At 42.6% G+C, this 19,462-nt stretch overlaps 1 protein-coding gene across 2 annotated transcripts in view; it reads right to left on the reverse strand.

The window, feature by feature from the left end:
• Positions 1-9,480: 9,480 nt before the first annotated feature.
• The window catches only part of RIC8B (RIC8 guanine nucleotide exchange factor B), a 40,258-nt gene continuing 30,276 nt past the window's right edge, over positions 9,481-19,462 (reverse strand). Inside the window, exons 10-11 of one of the 2 annotated variants that reach the window (XR_008747794.1) lie at positions 12,471-13,573; positions 9,481-12,339 (exon numbers count right to left, since the gene is read on the reverse strand). Coding sequence is in view for 1 of the 2 variants with exons in the window: in XM_027786637.2 (XP_027642438.2) it covers positions 13,462-13,573 (112 nt within the window). In the remaining variant the exon portion in view is untranslated. Of the gene's footprint in view, positions 12,340-12,460; positions 13,574-19,462 lie in introns of those variants that run through there. The other variant, XM_027786637.2, reaches the window with a different exon arrangement.

A 19,462-nucleotide genomic window follows, 5' to 3' on the forward strand; every position in this document is an offset into this window, starting at 1 on the left:
CCTGCATCTTCCCTGGTTTTACGAAAATTACCTGTGGGGCTAAAGGCAGTGGAAAGCAGCAGCTGGGCTGCTCTGCAGGTGTTTCAGGTATCGTCAGCTTTGAGAGTGTGAAAAGGTGTCTACAGGGGACTGGAGAATGGGCAGCATCAGGGAAGCCTGCTGGGTACAGACAGCACTTCAGCTGCTGAACGGCCGTTTTCCTTATCCTTTCTCTTTTGCCTCTCCAGCCTTCTCTTCAGTCTCAGGCTGACTTCTGGATTCATTCAGCCTCATTCCCCAAATCCTCAGATCTACAGAAAACGTTTTCCAAGGCTTCTTTCCTTTTACTTTGTACTTGTAAAAAGAGATGTTAAAATAAATAAACCCATGAAATAATACTAGTGGACATACATGTAAAATTATAAATAAACTGAAAACATTTAACTTTGAGAACAAACACCCCCATCACATGCACACCCCTCCTTCACCCTGCAAAAGGCAGCATTAGAAACTTTCTTGTATTTAGGTAAAAATGTGAAGCCTAAGCAGTTAAAAGGCAATGTGCTCTAAAGCTTCCCTAATCTATTTTCCTCCAATTCTTTCCACCTCTAAGAAGCTTGTGGAGTTAGTTGCCGATTAACATTCAGGAAGATTGTACTCTGTCTCCAGTTCATTGCTCTCTTGTTGGCTTATTGTTATTCAGAGCCCATTTATTGTAGATGAGCCATTCATTTTCCTCTAATTGGATGGGATTGGATTTCACTTTCATTGTTGGATGCATTGAAAACCCTGGAGGGGCTACAGGGATCAGCCCAGGGCTGGGGAGATTTAACTCAGCACAAAGTTTAGGTTGCAACTGAAAGAAGCTGCATTTCTATTTTATTTTATTTATTTATTTATGTGCAAATGCCTTACGGCTAGATTTGCAAGATCTCCGTTGTGATCCCAAACACCTTATTGCATAACTTATACTTTCAGTATTTTTATGTAGTTCGTCACCAAAGCACTCATCCCATGGGGATTGCTAGGAAGATTTCTGAGCATCAGATACCCAGCAAGGGCTTTGCACCAATGTCCTTCCTTGTCAGGATCCAACTGGCTTTCTGACTGTCTCAAATGTTTGGATTAAATCCTTTCACAGTGCTGGGATCCTGCACTGTAACGTCCTCCCCTGCAAATCTGCTCAGATTTATCTGGAGGAATACAGGGGTCCACAAGCAGAAAAGAATTTGGAGATGCACTCTGCGGTTATTTGCACTGCAAATTGCTCCAACAGCTGCTGTGTCCCCACCTAAGGGCAAGCCAAGGGCTGAAAAGCCTGCCCGGTACTGAACCACAGCCCGGTTTTGTGGTAGAGACACAAGCCTCGATCAAATCCATCTCTCAGCCAACTCATAACTCACTCTGGAGTGTTCGCAGCAGAGCTAAAAATACACCTGGGCACCCACATGGCGGGGGGTGTGTGTGTGTGTCACCCAGCCAGCGAGTTGCCATGCTGCATGGGAGCCCACTTGCCAGTCAGAAACATGGGATGGCCATGGTCACGGTGTGGGCAAGGGTGGCACAGTCACGGTACATCTTGAACCTCACCAGACAGCTCAGGGGTGGCAGGGAGGCAAAAGAGCCCTCCCTCCTTGCTCCCCTGGAAAAGCACATCGGCTGAGAGTGGGTCTCAGGATTTAACCGTCTGAATTAAAGGCAGTATTAAAATTAAACTCAAGGATTTAATTGTCTGAAAAATAGGTGTCTGATCCACTGCAGGTTGCTCTGTACTCAGTGGAGAGATGGACGTCCCTGGAGATCAACAAGATGGATCTCATGGGTGGGATGAGCTGCTCTCTGGAGCAGAGAAGCAAGGAGACACCTACCTTAGTTGCATCCCTGAGCTCCAGCACATCTCCTAAATGCCCCCTTAGCATCCCTAAACTCACCTCTAAACTTCAGCTGGCAAGGGAAAGCCAGGGCCTGTCTTTGTGAGGGAGAAGGTGGAGGGAGAGGAAAAGGAGCAGGGAGGTACTGCAAAACCGCTGTGGCATGTTGGAAGGGTTAACATCTGGCCTTCTGCACATGTGTGTGTGATGGGGACCTGGGGGCTGGCTGAGCTGGGGTATTTACATGGGAAACTCTAGCAAACTGCAAGCCTGTACTGCAGCCCATTGAGGGGCCCCGTTTTGTACCTCTCTTTTCTTCTAGGGCATGGATTTTCATTAAGCATGTGGGAGCGTCGTATCTTTTGACTATTACTGACAGATACTGGCCAGCAGGTTTAAAAGCTACCAGAGGAGACACAGGGAAAGGAGAGAAACACATGTGTACCTATGCACAGTGTCGATATGATCAGAAAGCAGATTATTAGAAGGATGAAACAATTATCAAAGAAATTGTTCAGAAAGACTCTCTGCTTATGCACACAAGAACCTGCAAACCCCATATGCTACAGATCTATGGCCAGTTGCTGATGGCACTGGGTGCCAGCTTGGCCCAAACCCCTGCCTGCAGTAAAGTATTTATTAGTTTATTTTTCATGTGGATCCTCTGGTGTTTTATAAAGGCTAATTGCACACTTGAACACTTCCCTTCCCTCTCCATGCCTCCTATAGTTAAAATCTGGGTGACTTGATACCTCTGAGAAATCTACCCATCACCCACACTCGGTAGGAGACCAGCAAAGACCACAAGAACCTAGGAGGGAGCCAGAGGGACCCACACACCAGGAGGCTTGAAAATAAGATAGTTAACAGCAGTTCCAAAGACCAGTCTGTGGCTGAGACACAAGATATTTAAGACATTAACCATTAAAACTGATAGAACAAGCAATGTGGACAACATGCAAAGGTGCCTAGAATTTTTTAAAAATATGAAAAACAAGAGGTTTTCAAATTTAACTTGTGACTTGCTGGTAATCTTTTGTTTAAAAGGACTATGAGAGACACTATAGCTAAAAGGCTTTGACATGAAGACCAGCATTACAAGTTAACTGCTAAAAAGCACAGATGTTTTGAGGGCTTGCAATCCCCCCAGTAGCACATGAAACACCAATGGCAGCAGCAAGGTTGGCTGTCCAGATTTGAAGCCAAATTGGCCAACCAAAGAGCTTCAAGTGACAGTAAGCCCACCAGATCCCACTTCAATGCTTAATTACACACATAAAATATTATTTTTGGGGTTTTTTTCAGCTCCATTAAATAAATAAAAGGTTTACATACCTTCTCCCTACAGAGATATTTGGTGGTTATCAACCTCTGGCTCTTGGTGGTTCCTAGGGTCTCTAGGCCCCTATTAAACAGTTTGTGAATGATAATTAAACAAAGCAAGTCTATGAGCTCAACAGCCGCTATCCTGGGTTTGTACCTCCCCTGGAAAATTGTGGTGGTCTGCAAAGCAAAAATTACAAAAAAACATCTGCTCTGGCTCCCACACAGCCTCCTCTTAGTCTTCCCCTGAGCATGCTGAGCAGCATGATCATAAATCATCTCACTGGGTATTTCAGGCCTCTGCAGATGCATGGGTTATGGGCACTGAGGCTGGTCGCAGTCATGGTCTCACCAGCACTTCCACACATTCCCTGTGCAGGGATTATGGAGCCCCTGCATAACTCACTGGCTTTGACCATTACACACCATTTCTGTGTTACCTCAAGCACTTTCCAGTTGTTTTCCAAATCACAGATATAGACATTGAGTCCCCCAGGGCCGCAGGTCTTCCAGGAACCTGTTGGACATTTTTTCTTTGGACAACGTTCCCCAGCAGCAGTTACAGCTCAGACACTGCTGAGCTACTTACGGTCATGCTATATGCACTGCACCAACTTTAGCAGTCCTTTTTCTCATAATTTTACTTTTTATTTAAGTAGGGCCCATGCATTTCCACCTTTAACCCAGCTTCAGGAGAACCTTTGTCTGTAAAATCATATCAACCCATATCAGTGAACATCTTGGTTGTATCACACACTCGGAGTTCAGATATTTTTCTCTTGTTTTTCTCCATTTTTTCCCCCAACTATCAGCTACCAAGAGGCAGTGGGACTCACACAGGGAGTCACAATCACAGGCAAGGAAGTTTGCTTCCCAAAGTCAAAACAGGGCAGCGTCAGAGAAACCCATGTGGACAGGGGATCTCTTACATCTTCTGTCCTTGGGCACAGCTACCTTTCAGTTTTTCCTCTTGCATATCAGCCACACCAAACTCCACTCTTCTCTAAGGAAAAGCAAAGCCAGACCGCTCATCCCACAGACACAGAAATTCTGGGAGGTATTGACCTCTACTGGTGCAAGGGCTTTACCAAGTGAAGTCTAGCAGGAACAGTAAAAATTATGGCCTTTTTAAACTCTTCCAAACAATTACAGAAGGAAATGAGAACTTTCTGTGCCATTTTAATGTCCCGCTGTTTTAGTAAAAATTTGACAATGACTTTTATTTCATTTCAGGATTCTTGCTGATTTCCTGATTTCACCTTGTCTTCGGTTACTTATTTTTCTTTGCATTCTTAGAGAATTTTCAGAGGTTAAAAAGAACACACACACACACAAATGGGGCAACTGAAAAAGTAGATAACCCTTTTTCTTGCATCTGGCTACCTTTCCCAGATATTTTTGAATGGGAGCAACCAATCAGGCAAAAAGGCCTTGAATGAAAAATAAAAAAAAAATGGTGGAGGTGGGGAATGACAGAAGTGGGGACGTGAGAGAGAAGAGCAGACGGTTCCTAAAAGTGGGACATCCCATGCCAGACTGCATCTCCTCACTCTCCAACTGCAGAAGCAGAGGTTATTTGCAGGCTGACTGGCTCTCCTGGCCTCAGTTGCTGCCAAGCCCTTAATTCCCAAGAAAACTTCTTTCCAAAGCCAAAACAGGTAGCAGAAATGTCTGAATCCTGATTCTCACCAGGTGGATACAGGAAGTATGGTGGTGCTGACTTACCCATACTCTTGGCATGCCTCTGGAAAACACAAGGCATACTTACAAAGGCATTTTGCCTTAGGCTGGGAAAAACTGTCCCCATTTTCCATAATTGTCCAAGAAATGACAATGAAAAAACAGCTCCCTGTCACCCATTTTATTCTGGATTTGCCTCCATGCAAACAAGCTGCATCATGACCTAGGGAAGGAAACCTGCCTGATTCTTGCAGGTTTGCAGCCAATATTGCCCTTTCCTCATTGCAGTAGTTCAAGCTGCCCATCCCTACACCTCTTACAACCCTGTTGCTCCTCTCGCTGTGCCTCAGGAAGGGCTCCAAGCCTTCCCACGGTGTGCCCGGGTCCTCCCTGGCCAGCTGGGCAGGACCTGCTGCAGCCCCTCGTGGGGACAGCCTGGGGGTTTCCCACCTCCCAGCCACGCGCTTGAGGGGTCATTTCTATCTGAACCGTAAGGCTAGGTCCTAACAGGCATTGCTGTGAATAAAAAAAGAGAGGCCGTTAGTTAACAAATAATAAAACCACCACAGTTAAAACATCTGCTGACAGCCTTGGGGTACACCGTCTCTGGAGAGGATGAGCCTTGCTGTCAGCTCATCTGCTGCACTGCCAGGGTGGCGAGGGCAGGCCAGCCATTACCCGCAGGGCTGCCTGATGGCAATGGCCCTTTTCCCTCTGCCATCCCCTGCCTGCTGGGCCCAGCTCCCACAGGCTTTCCCCACCCCCACCCCAGGCCTTGGGCAGAGCCACTGGTCTCTGCCAGCCTTATTTCTTGCTTGTACAGGTGGGCATGGAGGCCCACATCCGCCATGTTGTGTCGGCCGCCGGGGCCCTGCTTGCTGCAGTTAACAGCGGGAGGCCTCACGGGGCTGCCAGGACACAAAATGGCATTTCCCTCTATGGCTTCTGTCTGCAGGAGGGGAAGAAACATAATATTTTTCCTTTCCTCCCAAAGACCAGAGAGGCTGGTACCAGAGCTGCCCTGGGGAAAAACATCCTAAAAGCGGGGCACGCCGGGAGCGGGGCTGCCGGGTGCTGCTGTGCTGGGCAGGAGCTGTGGAGCAGTGTGCCCCTCCTCCCCAGGGAGCAGCTTTCACCAGCACCCCGCTGGCCATTTTGTCCTGGCCTTAGTTATTTGTTATGAATAATTACAGCTCCCCTTTCCCCTCCCCCGGGCACAAAGCAGCCCGCTCCCCAAAAGGCAGCGGCATGTAAAAGTTAGTTGTCGCATCTCCATTAAACTGTATGCTCTCCGCCCGCCGGCGATAATGCACTTCAGATAATTCGTTGATGCAATATATTTTCCAGGATAGGCTTTTGTTTTCTTTCTTGGCCGCTCACCCTCTTTCTGTGGTCAGTTTTGCTCATTTCTCTTGTAAGCTGTCTAGAGGCAGAGAAAAGGCTTTCAGTTTTAAGCAGTTTCCTTTTCAGTTCCCCTTTATTGAATTCCAACCTCCATTTTTTTTTTTTTTTTAAGCATAGGGACATCATTTATCTTGGACTTTAAGTTGCAGGGGCCTTCAAGGGGCTTCTTTTTTTCTTTCCCAGCTGCATTTGTTGACACACAGTCAATCTGTTTTTTGCCTTCGTTCCCCCTCTTCCCCCCAGCAGGCCATAAAGTATCGACAGCTGTGCCCTTTATTAGCATAGCCATTTTAAGCACAACAAGGGGGAAGAGACTAAATATATTACAGCCATTACCTCTGTCAAAAAGTGACAATTTTAAAACATTTTAGCTTTTCACTGGGAAAGCCGGCAGCACAAAAGAAAGTGCTATAATTTTATTGTAAATGCTTTTTAAATATGGGTCACTTGGCCATAATCAATAGAAAGGATGGAAAAGTTCAAAGCTTGAGAACGGTTCAGACAGATAGCAGAATTTTTTTTGTTTAAAAGGCTTGTCTTTAAAATATGCTAATTGGGGCAAAACTACAACAGTGAGAAGCATGCAAAATAAGATCTTGTTCCTGGCGGTTTTGTTTTCTGTACAGCTCTGTTCATGCTTTTCCCATCTACTTATAAGTGTGTTTTACAACTTGGATGGGAATTATTCCTCCCCAACAGGGTGTTATGAACATTTGGGGAATGAGAAAACAGGAGAGAATCCAGGCAGTCACTAGTCTCTTCTCAAAAAGGGGGAAAACCCCCAACCTACTGTTTTTTGAAATGCCTTCAGAAGTGTGATCTGCCACAGCACTTTGATTTACCAGGCAAGATCACTTTTTGAGCATAAAATAATCCTGAAACCTTCAAATCCTGGTAGTTTAGGTTCAGGTTTGGATTCTTACACTTGTTGGCTTTTATATGGCAGAAACTTGTACTTTAAGCTTCTAGAATGAAGTATTGCCTTTTTGATTAGACGAGGACTAACACCCACAGTCAGCATCTGTTATGAGCTTTAAAAGGTAAAAGAGGGCTTACAGATGCCCCGAAGCCTGTGGATCTTAGCTGCTTTTGTTTTAATTTGCAATGGGCTTATCAGGCAAAGAGGAAGGGGCAATCTCAGCAGAGTTTAGTCTGAATGGCTTCACCTTCATCTCCATTTGTAACATCTGGAGAGAACTTAGAATTCTGTCTTCTCTGTCTTATCTGTACCTCTTTAATTATAATTTTTGCTGAAGGTTTCACTTTCCTTTTTAAATTTCAAAACATATGTAAAACTTGTCTTATACCAAGACAAGCTGTTAAACAGGCTTCCAAAAGCAAAGCTGCTTTAAAGGATCTATTTAAGCAAAAGTCCATGAAATCCTACTCACAATACCATACAGTACCTATCAACTGTTGCGATGCAGCATTTGTGTTGTGGTGGTTCCTGGGGGCCTATATCCCACTACACTGAGCACTCTAAATTTGCAGGAGAAAGCAGGCATGCATCTTGCTCTGGGAAGAGTGTGATCCATGGCAAAAGGGAAACGGGAAGGAATTCTCACCACCCATCTTTTGGCAACCAATTTAGCAGTTAAATGTAACCAGCTGGTCTCCCCAGGCTCCCTCTGTAGTCGAGGGAGGGAAAGCAAAGCTCCTGCAGAGGGTCATTCAGTGCACCCAAATTAGCCTTACTCTGAATTGTCCTCTCTCTCATCCGTGACTGGAGAAGGAGTTTGAAGAGACTACCCGGGTAATTTAGCCAGCTAAGATGGGTGGTCTGAATAATTCCTTCCCCACCAACCTCTTAAAAGCCTGCCTAGGTACCCCACAGAGATTGGCATGCCATCGGAGGGATCGACTCCCAGGCACGTCAGCAGTTCAGTAATCTGTGCTTCTGCCTGCTCTAGAAAAAGCTGGGATGCTCGAGGAGTGTGCTTGATCCTGCTGGACCCTGTAGCTCCCAGCCAGGACAGACAGCTGACCTGAGCCACGTGCTGTTGGATGGTGCTGCTGGACAGCTTGTGGCAATGGTCAGGTTTTGGGGATTGTTTTTTCCCCAGCTGTCAGACAGCCTCTGCTGTCCTCAAGCCTAGCCAGAGTCCACCGAGATGGGAGTGGCTGCAGGACTGCCTGGACTCAGAGGTGTCCGATGGTGGAATGAAAGTGGCTCCTGTGCTGCATAGACAGAAGACATGGCTGCTCCTACCTCCTTCCCAACAAATGAGTTTTGTCCCTTTTTGTGGGACACCCTCTTCTGCATCCTCACTTGTAGAGAGCGAGGAGAGAGCCTCACTCTCAGGAAAGAAAGCAAGACATGGAGCTATGGTGCACCTCCAAAACGAGGGACAGACATGCAACAGCCAAAGCGTTACTGATCCCCACCACTAAAAGCAATACTCGGACGAAGGCACAGCCTTCCACGGGGCCGAGTAACAGGTAACAGCAGAGGATTAATCCGACTCACCTGTAGACAGCATTGCTGGCTGCGAGAGGATCAGCCCTGAAAAACACTGAGCTTTACTGCAAGTAGGCAATTACTACCCTTTTCCACACCGCATAGCCACCTGTGTGGCTGCCCCCGCAGCCTTGTGCCTGCCCTGGTTTCCTGCAGGCAGGAGGAGATAGGCAGGGTGGCCTCCCAGGTCCCACCTCCCCGGCAGGGCCTCCCCTGTCCTCAGGCCACCCTCAGGCAGCTGGCTGGCAGCAGAGGTCGGGAAGGAGTTAGTACGTGCCATTCCAGGCTCTTCTGCCTGCTCTTCAGGAGCCTCAGGGCCGCTTCTGCATTCCAGGCACACCCAGCTAGAGGATACAAGGTAAAGCTAAACGGACATCACTTCCCCCCAAAATTCCTGGTGTAAATATTGTATCACCCGTGTGAGAACACATACTTTGGAGAGAACCAACTTCAGGATGAACTCAAGTTTTTGCATGAAGAAACCAGGAAATGTTCCCTGTAACTTTTCATAAGAACCAGAGCCACCCAAGTAACTGAGATGTTGATGCAACAAAGATTTTCATTTGCAGGATTAAACTGTGCGCGCTCTCTCTCTCTTTTTGTCTGAAAGTGAGCCGCATCTTTGCATTACCACTAAATCATCACTTTTCCATGCTTGACAGAAAAGAATCTGATCTGGACAGCTGTTTAACTTGCTGCTCATCAAAGACCAGCAAAATCTGGCTCTCAACTGTTTGAACAGTGGAACAGTCTTTTTACAGCCAACCTTATTAAAGCACAGGATTTTATTAGCTGTTTTGTGGTAATAAGGTGAAGGACAATGTTGTGGAACGCTCCTTCAGGAGACTGGGGATCTTGTATGCTTTGGGGTTTACTTTCCTCTTTCGGACTAGGGTGCTTGGCAACCAACTAATAGGACGGCTTGTCTGTAATATTCTCTTCCTTAAAGCCACCTCTGACAACCAATTTTTCACCCAGGTAGAGGCTGCTTGAAGAACTGTAACAGAAATACACTCTTGCCCAGTTATGTGCTCACTCTTTTTTAAAAGCCATTGCAGATTTTCAGGAACTTGGAAAAACTCCAGATATACGGTGAAAAATCTACTTTGGCCACACACATATACAGCAGTGTTCTATATTCAAAACATCGAAGCTAATGTGGTTTTCCTCTTTGGCAAATTTCTTTAAAGTTCTGGTAATTTTCTCACAACAACATTTTTAACAGATTGTAAATGTCCTTTTTTCCTGAAAACCACTTTTTGGGCACATAAAGTTTCAATTAGTATTTGAGAATACCTGCCAGGAAGTTTTCATGAGCATTTAAACAAATGCATCTGCATTATTTTGCAAAAGAACAAATTATTCTGACCAATTTCAGCAATTTCCCATCATCTTTTGTTTCATAACTCTAATGGGAAACAAAGAAAAGCAAAGCTTCCAAATCATTGACAAGCTTTAATGAGAACTGTGTTACTCTGGCCTGTTGATACCAAAATAAAGATTGAAACACACTTTTTTGTATTTGGGACTGACTGTGAAAGGTTTTGGGAATGAAAGGTACATGTCTCTGAAACCTGCTGGCCTTTACAGTCAGCACCAGAAAATCTATCAGAAGGGTTCCTTTTTCTGATTACAGTATTTTCTTAGTCAACTATACTCAAGTGTTTCGGAGGAAAAATGAAAGCATATATAATCAAATATCATTATTTCATATAACACAGGATAGCTCACACCATGTGGAATGAAATGCATAGTCAAATACATATATGGTGACTCTATCAGAACTACTGCTAGCAGAGGCAGTCACACCTCTCCAGGCTTGAGATTACTAGGTATTAAAACATTACAGGTTGCAGCAGATTCTCATGCTCACATCAGACAGGAATTTAGACACTCAAACGCAGATGCAGCACCTCCGCACTCTGTTGGAAAGAGATGGCATTCCAAAAACTGGTCAGGTTCACTGCCCAGTTTGCTGGTTTAAGTTAAGTTTCAGTCACCCAAGCCTCCAATTTTGGAGGTTCAACTTTGAAAATAACCTCAGGAGCAAATCCTGATTTCACAGTAAATACAAAGTCCAGGGAGCTTTTTTGTTTTTTAAATCACCAAATACTCTACTTTTCTCCCGACTCTCATCCAAGAGAAACCTTAACTTCTGCATGGTTACCTTGAAGAGAAAACATCATATAGCACACAAGGAAGCAGATGCACTGTTGTGTTGGAGGAACATCGTCCTGAGATTTTCCCAGATCTCCAGCCAGTGCAGCTAAGGATGGACCCGTTACATTTCCAAGATAAGCCAAAAATCTTGCAGCACCCCTTCCACAAACTATCATCTTGGAACAAGAGATGCTTTAGGATACTGCACTAATAGAAATTATTCATTTAACTAGATCAACCTGCACTACAGGCAACCCAATTATGAAAATCACTCTTGAGCTAGAAGGTTGTGCCTGAATCCTCTTATGCTTGGTCTTCATTTTCTTTCTTTTTAATTGCAGCAGCATCTCATGTCTGTAAAATCTACTATGAGCACATATTTTCCAAGATAAACTAAACAGAAGAACTGTTTATTGCAACTATTGTTGCCCTGTTGCAATTGACAGCAGCCAGACCACAAAAGCCTCACGCTACACCATTTCTAATGAGGTCTCTGGAGCCATTACTGTTTTATTAATATCTTTAGCCAGCTAATTGTAGGAGCATATACTACACCTTGTAAAACAACAAATTTGACATTTTGCTCTTTTTCTTGCTCCGTACTCAACCCCCTATAGCAACCCATACAAAAGCCTATTACTGAAACAACTGCTTCTCCAGCCCCAAGGAACAGCCTCAGCCAGTATCTGGACAGGACTCAACTCCTTATTAACAGAGCTAGTTAAGTTTTGCTTCTTGGGGAGGGTTCATAAATTCTTTGCGCTTGCAGTGTACTTAATACTTGCCTGTGCTGGGCTCAAAGTAGTCAGTGGATGATGTTAGACCCAAAATTACATTTCTGAGACCCAGCTTAGAAGCAGCTAAGTGTTTTTCTTGCTCCTAGGCAATTCTTCCTTCCCTCTTTTGGATTCATACATAATTGGCATGATTAGAGTATTATCAATACATTGGTGGGGTTTGCTTTAGCTGTTGCTACGTGGGAACAGTAGCTGGCTTCCTTTTCTCCCTACGCAAATTGTCATGCTCCATGTGGAACGCAGCAGACAATATAGCCCCGATCACATCATAACCCAAAGCATCAATTATTTTAAGATTCAGAAAGGTCCCAGCATGAAGAAATGTATACAATTAATGTCCCTAAGGGTCTGTCTGTCCCCTCCCCCCCATTTTTTTTTTAAAAAAAAGGTGCATTGGTATGGCTAGGCAGCGTCTTTTGGGAAAACAAACTGAACTGCTGAGAGGACAGCAGTGCATTATTTCCTTTTAGTCCTTTCAGAAGACTAAGGAGATCTGTACAAGCTCCTCTACGGGAAACCGCAGCATGATTTCATACCAAGTCCTCCCTTTACAAGGTCTTTGAACAGCAGCTTTCTTAGTTCAGGGAACCAGTCTCAAGTCATAGGAAAAACAGGGAAACTTTCACCAGCCTCTGAAAGGTTCACAAGGAGTAGCATGTGGACGCTTCTGAGCAAAAAAAAAATAAAATAAAATTAAAAACTAAGACATGGATTATTCTTCATGTAATTCATGCTGGGAGAAACACAGAGAGAAAGAAAACAAGCAGGCAATGATACAACAACAGCAGTGCAACACACCTAAAACTTTAATCTTTGTTTTACGAGAGTACAGGGTTGAAAGTGACTTTCTTCTCCTTCCCAAATTCCCCTCTCTATCCCATCGCTTTCTAAGTTCTCCCTGAAAGGAAATATTTGTTGATCAGTTTGACTTCCCTTCAAGTGAGGCACAGCCATTAATCTGCAAAAGTAGGCCCCAATTCAGTAAAACGCTTGCACGTGCACTTCACTTTAGTCCGCTCCCATTCATGACAACATTTAAGTGTACATACTTGAATGCTGTTTTGAATAGGGATGTTTTTACTTAACCAAAGATGGGAGGGGGAGGTATATTCATGTGGTCATAATGGGGGAGGGGAGGTAGGGAGGACATTCATCATACCTCATCTTGTTCCCAATTTAAAGGTAATTTTAGCAGCAGTCAGTGACTTGACACATTGGTAAAATCTTAAGCAGCAGTTTAACCACAGAAGTGTTTAGCAGTAAGAAATCCAATGACACTTTAAAAATCTCTGAAATTGCAGCTGAATGCCATTTAAAGCAGCTTCATAAGTCAGTCAGACTTCTGAGTTTAAACACCCTCTGCTCCTAATGCCATCAAGCAAACACCTTCTTTAATTACAATTATAGAAAGGGAGAGACTAGCAAGACAATACAAAAAAATAAAATTTCAAGAATGGGAAAACCTACAGAGTTTAGAAAACAGAATTCTGTAAAATTAAAGCATCTGTGTTTTATTTTACATTGTAGGCTTTCACTTTTTATCCCTTTGAAATACGTTTAGTTTTAAATTAATAAAAATCATCAACTAATAAAATTGATATGTTCTTTCAACAGACATAATAAAAATTCAGACATTACACCACCGGACCCATCATTTATATATCCCAAGTAATAGAACAGTTAAAGTGACGCTGGCTAAATGTGAGAGTAAAATGCCTAGATAAAAGATGTTGTGGCTCTAAGGAAAAGTGTGGATTAGAGGAGAATTGAGAGTGAAGCAGGTGATGCTTTAGTCTGAATCTGAACTGTCTTGCTTGTTGGTATGGTACTGGCTGACTGCTTCTTCCAAAGGAGCCATTGTACCATCCGGCCGCACTCCCATTGGTTTTATAAGCTCATCTCTGTAAGAGATTTAAACCAAGAATATATATTAGCATATGCACACATATCAATTCACATGTGTATAATACAGTCACATACAGTATATGCTTTAGTACATAATGAGCCTTTACAAGGAAGTTATTTCTGCTAAAGCCCTCTGTTTTCAAGAAAGAGGAACAAAAAAACCTTCCAAAATAGGTGGGAGGGGAAGAGTAGGACAGATAAAGACTTCATTCATGTAGGCCAAACCTACTTAGCCAATTAAAGACACCATGAAAAGTCAGTGCCTAATAGGCTCAAGACAAGGCTTTGCAAGCCTTGCAAAGTTTATTAACTGTTATTTATAGTTTTCTTTTTAAAAAATGATTGACAACATTCAGAGGAAAATTATAGGAATCGCTAAGTCAGATAACAAATGTCAGTGTTAAGATTTGATAGAAAGGTTTGAAGCAACAGTATGATTTCTAGAAAGTTCACTGTTTTAGATACACAAACCAGCTTGTCTTCTAGGACTTCTCTGACAGTCATTTCTTCCTAAAATTTCACCTGCCATTCTGGCCGGTAGATGCCCAGGCAATTAAAACAATGATTTGACACATATTCATCTTGTTGATGGAAAGAAATCAGTTACGAGAACATACTCTGCCTACGCCACTACTAAGGGGTGTGTAAGTACTTGTTGATTCCTTTAGAAAAAGCTGACCGATTCTAATACTATTGCTTTTGTTTGTGGCAGTTTAATTACAGGATTGACAGCCATTTTAATCTCTTCAAAGCTCCAAAGGCCTCTCAGCAACTAATCCAATTATATCTACTCCACAAGCTACAGCCTCATCTAAGAGATGATTAATTATTGATTAAGCCAATCAAAAAGTATTAGCAAAGATTTATTTAATCCTTACTTTTTATCACCTCATTTATATGTGGATTATGGCAAAAGCTGTAAGGGCAAAGATAACATTTTGATTTTCGGCTGGGAAAAAAAAAAAAAAAAGGAGAATACTTCTAAATATTCAGGAGTCACCTTAAATAAAGGAGCAGAGGCTTGATGTCAATTCACCCCTTGCCTGAAAGGCAGCCCAGTAAAACTGTCAATTTAACACATATATACCACCCTCCCCAGCCACAGACAATAAAACTCCATCACTCAATGGGGAAGCACAGGCATTTCACCAGCTCTCTGCCCAGTGTGCACTACTACCTTGGCTGAAAAAGGGACAAAAATTGCTTGTACACAGCTGGCAATCTAATCTTAACACAACCATAGGAACAGAAAGAAAGGCAACATCTGAATTACATGGCATGGGTACACCAGGTATTGTACAGTCAAGCAGCAGTTACAGTAAGTCTCCCAAGAGTCTTTTTTGCTCCAGAAGAGCAGAGACCAGCAAGATAAGCACAGCTATTTGTGCAGATGTGGCAATCTGATACTACAGTGATAAACTCACAAACCTGATGCCTGTGGCATTTCAAAATGTGAGAAACTGGACCTGGAGAAACTGCTGTGGTTTGGCAAACCAGGCTGGAGTGGGAAGCTGGGGGCCAGGGAAGGAGGTTTGTAATGACCATACTTGAAGAGCACAGGCCGGACTCTGCCTCCGTGTGTGTGAGAGTAGGATCTATCTTTATATAGACTGGAGATAGCTTGCCATACTTAATAGCAAGTCCTCTTCCTTCAGGCAATGCGATCTGTAGTATGCAGTTTTTTCCCAAATGAGAGCACTCTAAGTTTTTCTGCTGGAGAAGCGTGCAAGAAGGCATCAAAAGAACACTAAAAATCAAATTTGAAAGGCCTCAAAAAAAAAAAAAATGAAGACTGCAGATCTAAGCGTCCAGACAGGACTAGAAACCTGCTCCCTAGGGCTCCCCCAAAGGCAAAGCCAGAGTGCTTTGGAGTTGCACAGACTTTTTTCACAGGAAACCCCCCCTATACATCTAAGGCCTTTTTGGCTTTTATACACCATCATACAAAACAAGTGTCCTTTGAAATCTGTAATCAATCTTGTAACAATTCAGTGTCACTCAAGTTCAAGCCTCGGTAGTGATCTATTACACTTATTTCTAGAGAAGGATAACCTGAAGAGTAACTCCTTGCTCATATCTTTCAAGTCCTGAAAATAAAAACATAGCCACAAAGAACAAAATCACCTTTGCTTGCCCTCTTAAGCTGAGAGGATCCTAGAATTTTGTTTTAAAAACCACAATGCATACTCTTAGGTTGCAGCACTTAACAATGCAGCCAGAAGTCATAAAAATCACATAATTTACAACGTATTATTGGTAATAAATAAATTATAAAGCCTAGTAAAGGATAAAGAAACAGTTCAAGGAAAAGGAAAGAAACACAGGAGAACAAGGTCTCAAGGGGTCCCCTTAAGGGGACCTTCTTCTCCTCACATAAGGATACTTACAAGATACCTGTAAATATTGCCAAGAAGTCCTATCTCATCATCTGTCAATTATAAAGACATAGCTCTTTCTCTGCAACTTCCCTTTCATGCTTCACTTTTACATCCTGCTACACACACTCCCAAAGCCGACACCAGCTTTTCCTCTCCCATGAGTCATCTGCAGAGATGCTGAACACCAGATGCAACAGACAAAACATATCCATATACACAAGCTGTGTTTTTTGTGGGGGTCTTTTGAGGATAAATACACCAAGTTTTGCATGACAATGTAATGCAGAAGTCTGAGTCACTGACATGCATTTGTGTCTTCTTTCGTGACGCTCAAAAGCCCGTTTCTCAGCTTGCTGTACCCAAAGTGCACCATTATGAACTGTGCCATATTGCAGTTGAGGTTCATTCCCAGTGCACTTCTTCCTCTCTATGCTTTAACTATGAGCTAGGCTGAGCTCACGTCATAATATAAGAAGGATGTTTATCAATTACCTTTCAGTTCCTGCACGAACTTCCTGCTTTGCAAGTCCCTGAGCAGGATGAAAGATGGTTGTTACAAGTTTGCTGTTCTCTCTGTATTAGGAAGCTGAACTACATGCATGCTTCCTCCGACAAATGCTACCCAATAAAACTGAACTGTATGAAGACAGAAATACTCCAGGCCACCGAAAGTAGGATGAGAAGCAGGGATCAGCCTATTTTTTTCCTAACCATAATCTACCAGTGAAGGGATGCCATTTTCCGACTAAAGACTGCAAACTCTGAACACCACACAAGCTTACTCCTGTTCTTCAAAGAGGAAAAATACAAAGGGAGACAAACAGATGAAAAGATCTGGGCTGCCTACAAAGCTAGCTTCAGAAGTTTGGAACAACTATCTGCTAACCAGAATACTGCTGGAGGCAATACTCAGCTAACTTCAGTACCACACCAGAGCCCACAGCACTGATCCTTACCTGGTACGAATGGTCTCAGCTCAGCTATTTGACTATTTAGCACTGGCCGCTTAAGAGACCTCAATTGAACTTTGACAACTGGGGCTAGCTGAGGAAGTGCTTACTGTTTAAGGTGAGATAAGTGGCAAGGGAAGCACCACAACCTGGCACATACAGCTTCAAAAGACAGTTTGCTATCCAGACACTGGATGTTTAAATTACATCTATACAGCAGAAGAGAGATAGCATTGGCCCAGTAAGTGGCAGTGGCAGTACCTCTGTACCCATGAAGATATATACAAGTACAAATTCACACCTATCTGAACATCCTTTTGTGACCTCCCATATACTCAAATACACCTTCTTGCAACATTCATTTTTTTTAATGTAAAGCATGCTATTCAAGTGTACTTAGAAACACACTGTAATTAAACGGTTGTAAAATGCATTCTCTTCTTCCACTTCCAGATCTCCCAAAAGTCCCTTCAAATATATCTACACAAGTTCCAGCTTACTGCTTGCCATTTAGCTTGATAACAACTCAAAAAATCATTCCCTTGTTTTGAAGGGTAACTCTTTCTTGTCTGCTCTGTGTGCTATAGGGCAGTATTGACACATGGAATTAATGACGGTGTCTGTAATCAAATAGCCATCATGTAAACACCACTCTGCTCCTTTGATAAAATAGCATGTTAGGGACCTATTCACCTCCTTATAATTGAGTACTACATAATAGTTCCGATCCTTTCACGTAACATTATTTTGTTCTGTGATTAGAAAGGGGAGGAAAAAAAACCCTCTGTGTAGCATTGCCTTCTTCATTCATCCTATGATTAATTTTGTGTTTTTAATGAGTATGGTTGCTTATTTAGACAGGTTCTCTTACATACTCATTTTGTTGACTTCCGTTCAATGTACAACAAAACCCAAGCTGTGATAATTGGAGACCATTTCATCAGCAAAAGGATTCTTGCTATTAATACAAGGTTGGCTTGGAAAAAGCATCCTGACATTTTAAATTAGTCAGTTAATATACAATTCTACCTGCCATTTATAATAGAAAAAATGTTATCATTTTTTCCAGACATTTTAATTAACACTGAGTATTTCAAATAACGTATTATATCAACAGACAAAATACCATACAACACCGATTTAAGGTAGCTAACTTGGTATTTTGCAAAAAATAAAGGTTGAGTTAATTCTTTTTGCAGATCTGAGGAGTTTTTCAAAGCTCAAAGATGTGCATCACATACAGAGGACACTGATTTACAGTCACCAAACAATTCTCAATGTATCATCATGACGGTATCAACCCTTATTGCAGAAAAAGCCTGTAGAGTTACTTCATGGCCAGGTTCAGGCACCCAGCAAGCTACCTACATCTGCATCTACCAAAAGCTGCAGTAATAGTATTTTTCATCTTAATTTACACTTACAATTTATATATGTATTTCACAATTTCAAAAAGTATTCTCATCCAGCCATATTTGAGCAAAATATTAAATTCTACACAAGTTTCTGTAGAACCCAGATCTATGTTAAAATATTGGAGAAGGGAAAATGGGTTCACAAACAATATTTAGCTTTCCTCCATATTGATAAAACTAGGTGATTAATTTTAATTTAGCTTTGTCAACGGTCAATTACCTCATGAACCCCATGGCCTAAACACCAACAACCTAACAGAATAGAAAAACTTTGGAAGTAAGACCAGTAATGACCAAAAGCATGGATTAGTTTTACATTACCCCAAAGCAGTTTCAATTCTTCACTACCAATGCTGAAAATAAAGAGAAACCTAGAGAGCAAAAATCCACTGGCATCTTACAGAAGAAGGGAGAAAATGCCAGTTTATTACTTATAGTTTCATTAAACCTGTACAAACTGTACAGTGTAAAGAGTTAGCATCCATTAATGAAGGCTGTAACTTTTCAATAAAATTGACTGTTTTGCAAATTTGTTTTCTGAGTTCAATCAGTCACCAGGTAACTTTTCAGAAACAATACAGAGCCAGACAGAGCCAAATGTGAAACACCCCAGTGACAGACTGGACTGATGCTCCTCACCAGTCAGGAAGGGAGGCAAGTCTTTCAGTTCTTCAGTTCTTCCACATTATTATTTTTTTTTTTTTAATACCTTCTCCCAGTAAAAGCAGGCAAGCTCTTTAAAGTTTAGCTTCCACTACTGGGACAACAGAAGTATATTAAGCAAACCAGTTTTGCTGTACATCACACAAGTTCACTCTAAGCTCTTGTTCAAGTTACACAGGTGAAGTTACACAAACTTGTTCAAGATTAGGAGGAGGAGCTGTTTGTACCCTTGCCCAACTTCCTCCCCTCTTATAAGCAAAGCACTGCACCAAACAAACTGCTCAACTCATGGTGTATGTCCTCTCCTACGGTGACAACAACAAAGACCAACAGAAGCAGGAAATCTGCCACCAGCAGACTTGCCTCAGAGCAAGACTGAAAACCCAGAGTCAACTGAAGATTCCTATCAAAGCAACCTCCAGTTTAAACTTGTAGGTTGCAAACCAAGGGAAAAAAAGTGCATTCCAGTGGTAGATTTA

This window comes from Falco peregrinus, chromosome 6 (assembly GCF_023634155.1).
Source record: "Falco peregrinus isolate bFalPer1 chromosome 6, bFalPer1.pri, whole genome shotgun sequence".
Taxonomy (NCBI): domain Eukaryota; kingdom Metazoa; phylum Chordata; class Aves; order Falconiformes; family Falconidae; genus Falco; species Falco peregrinus.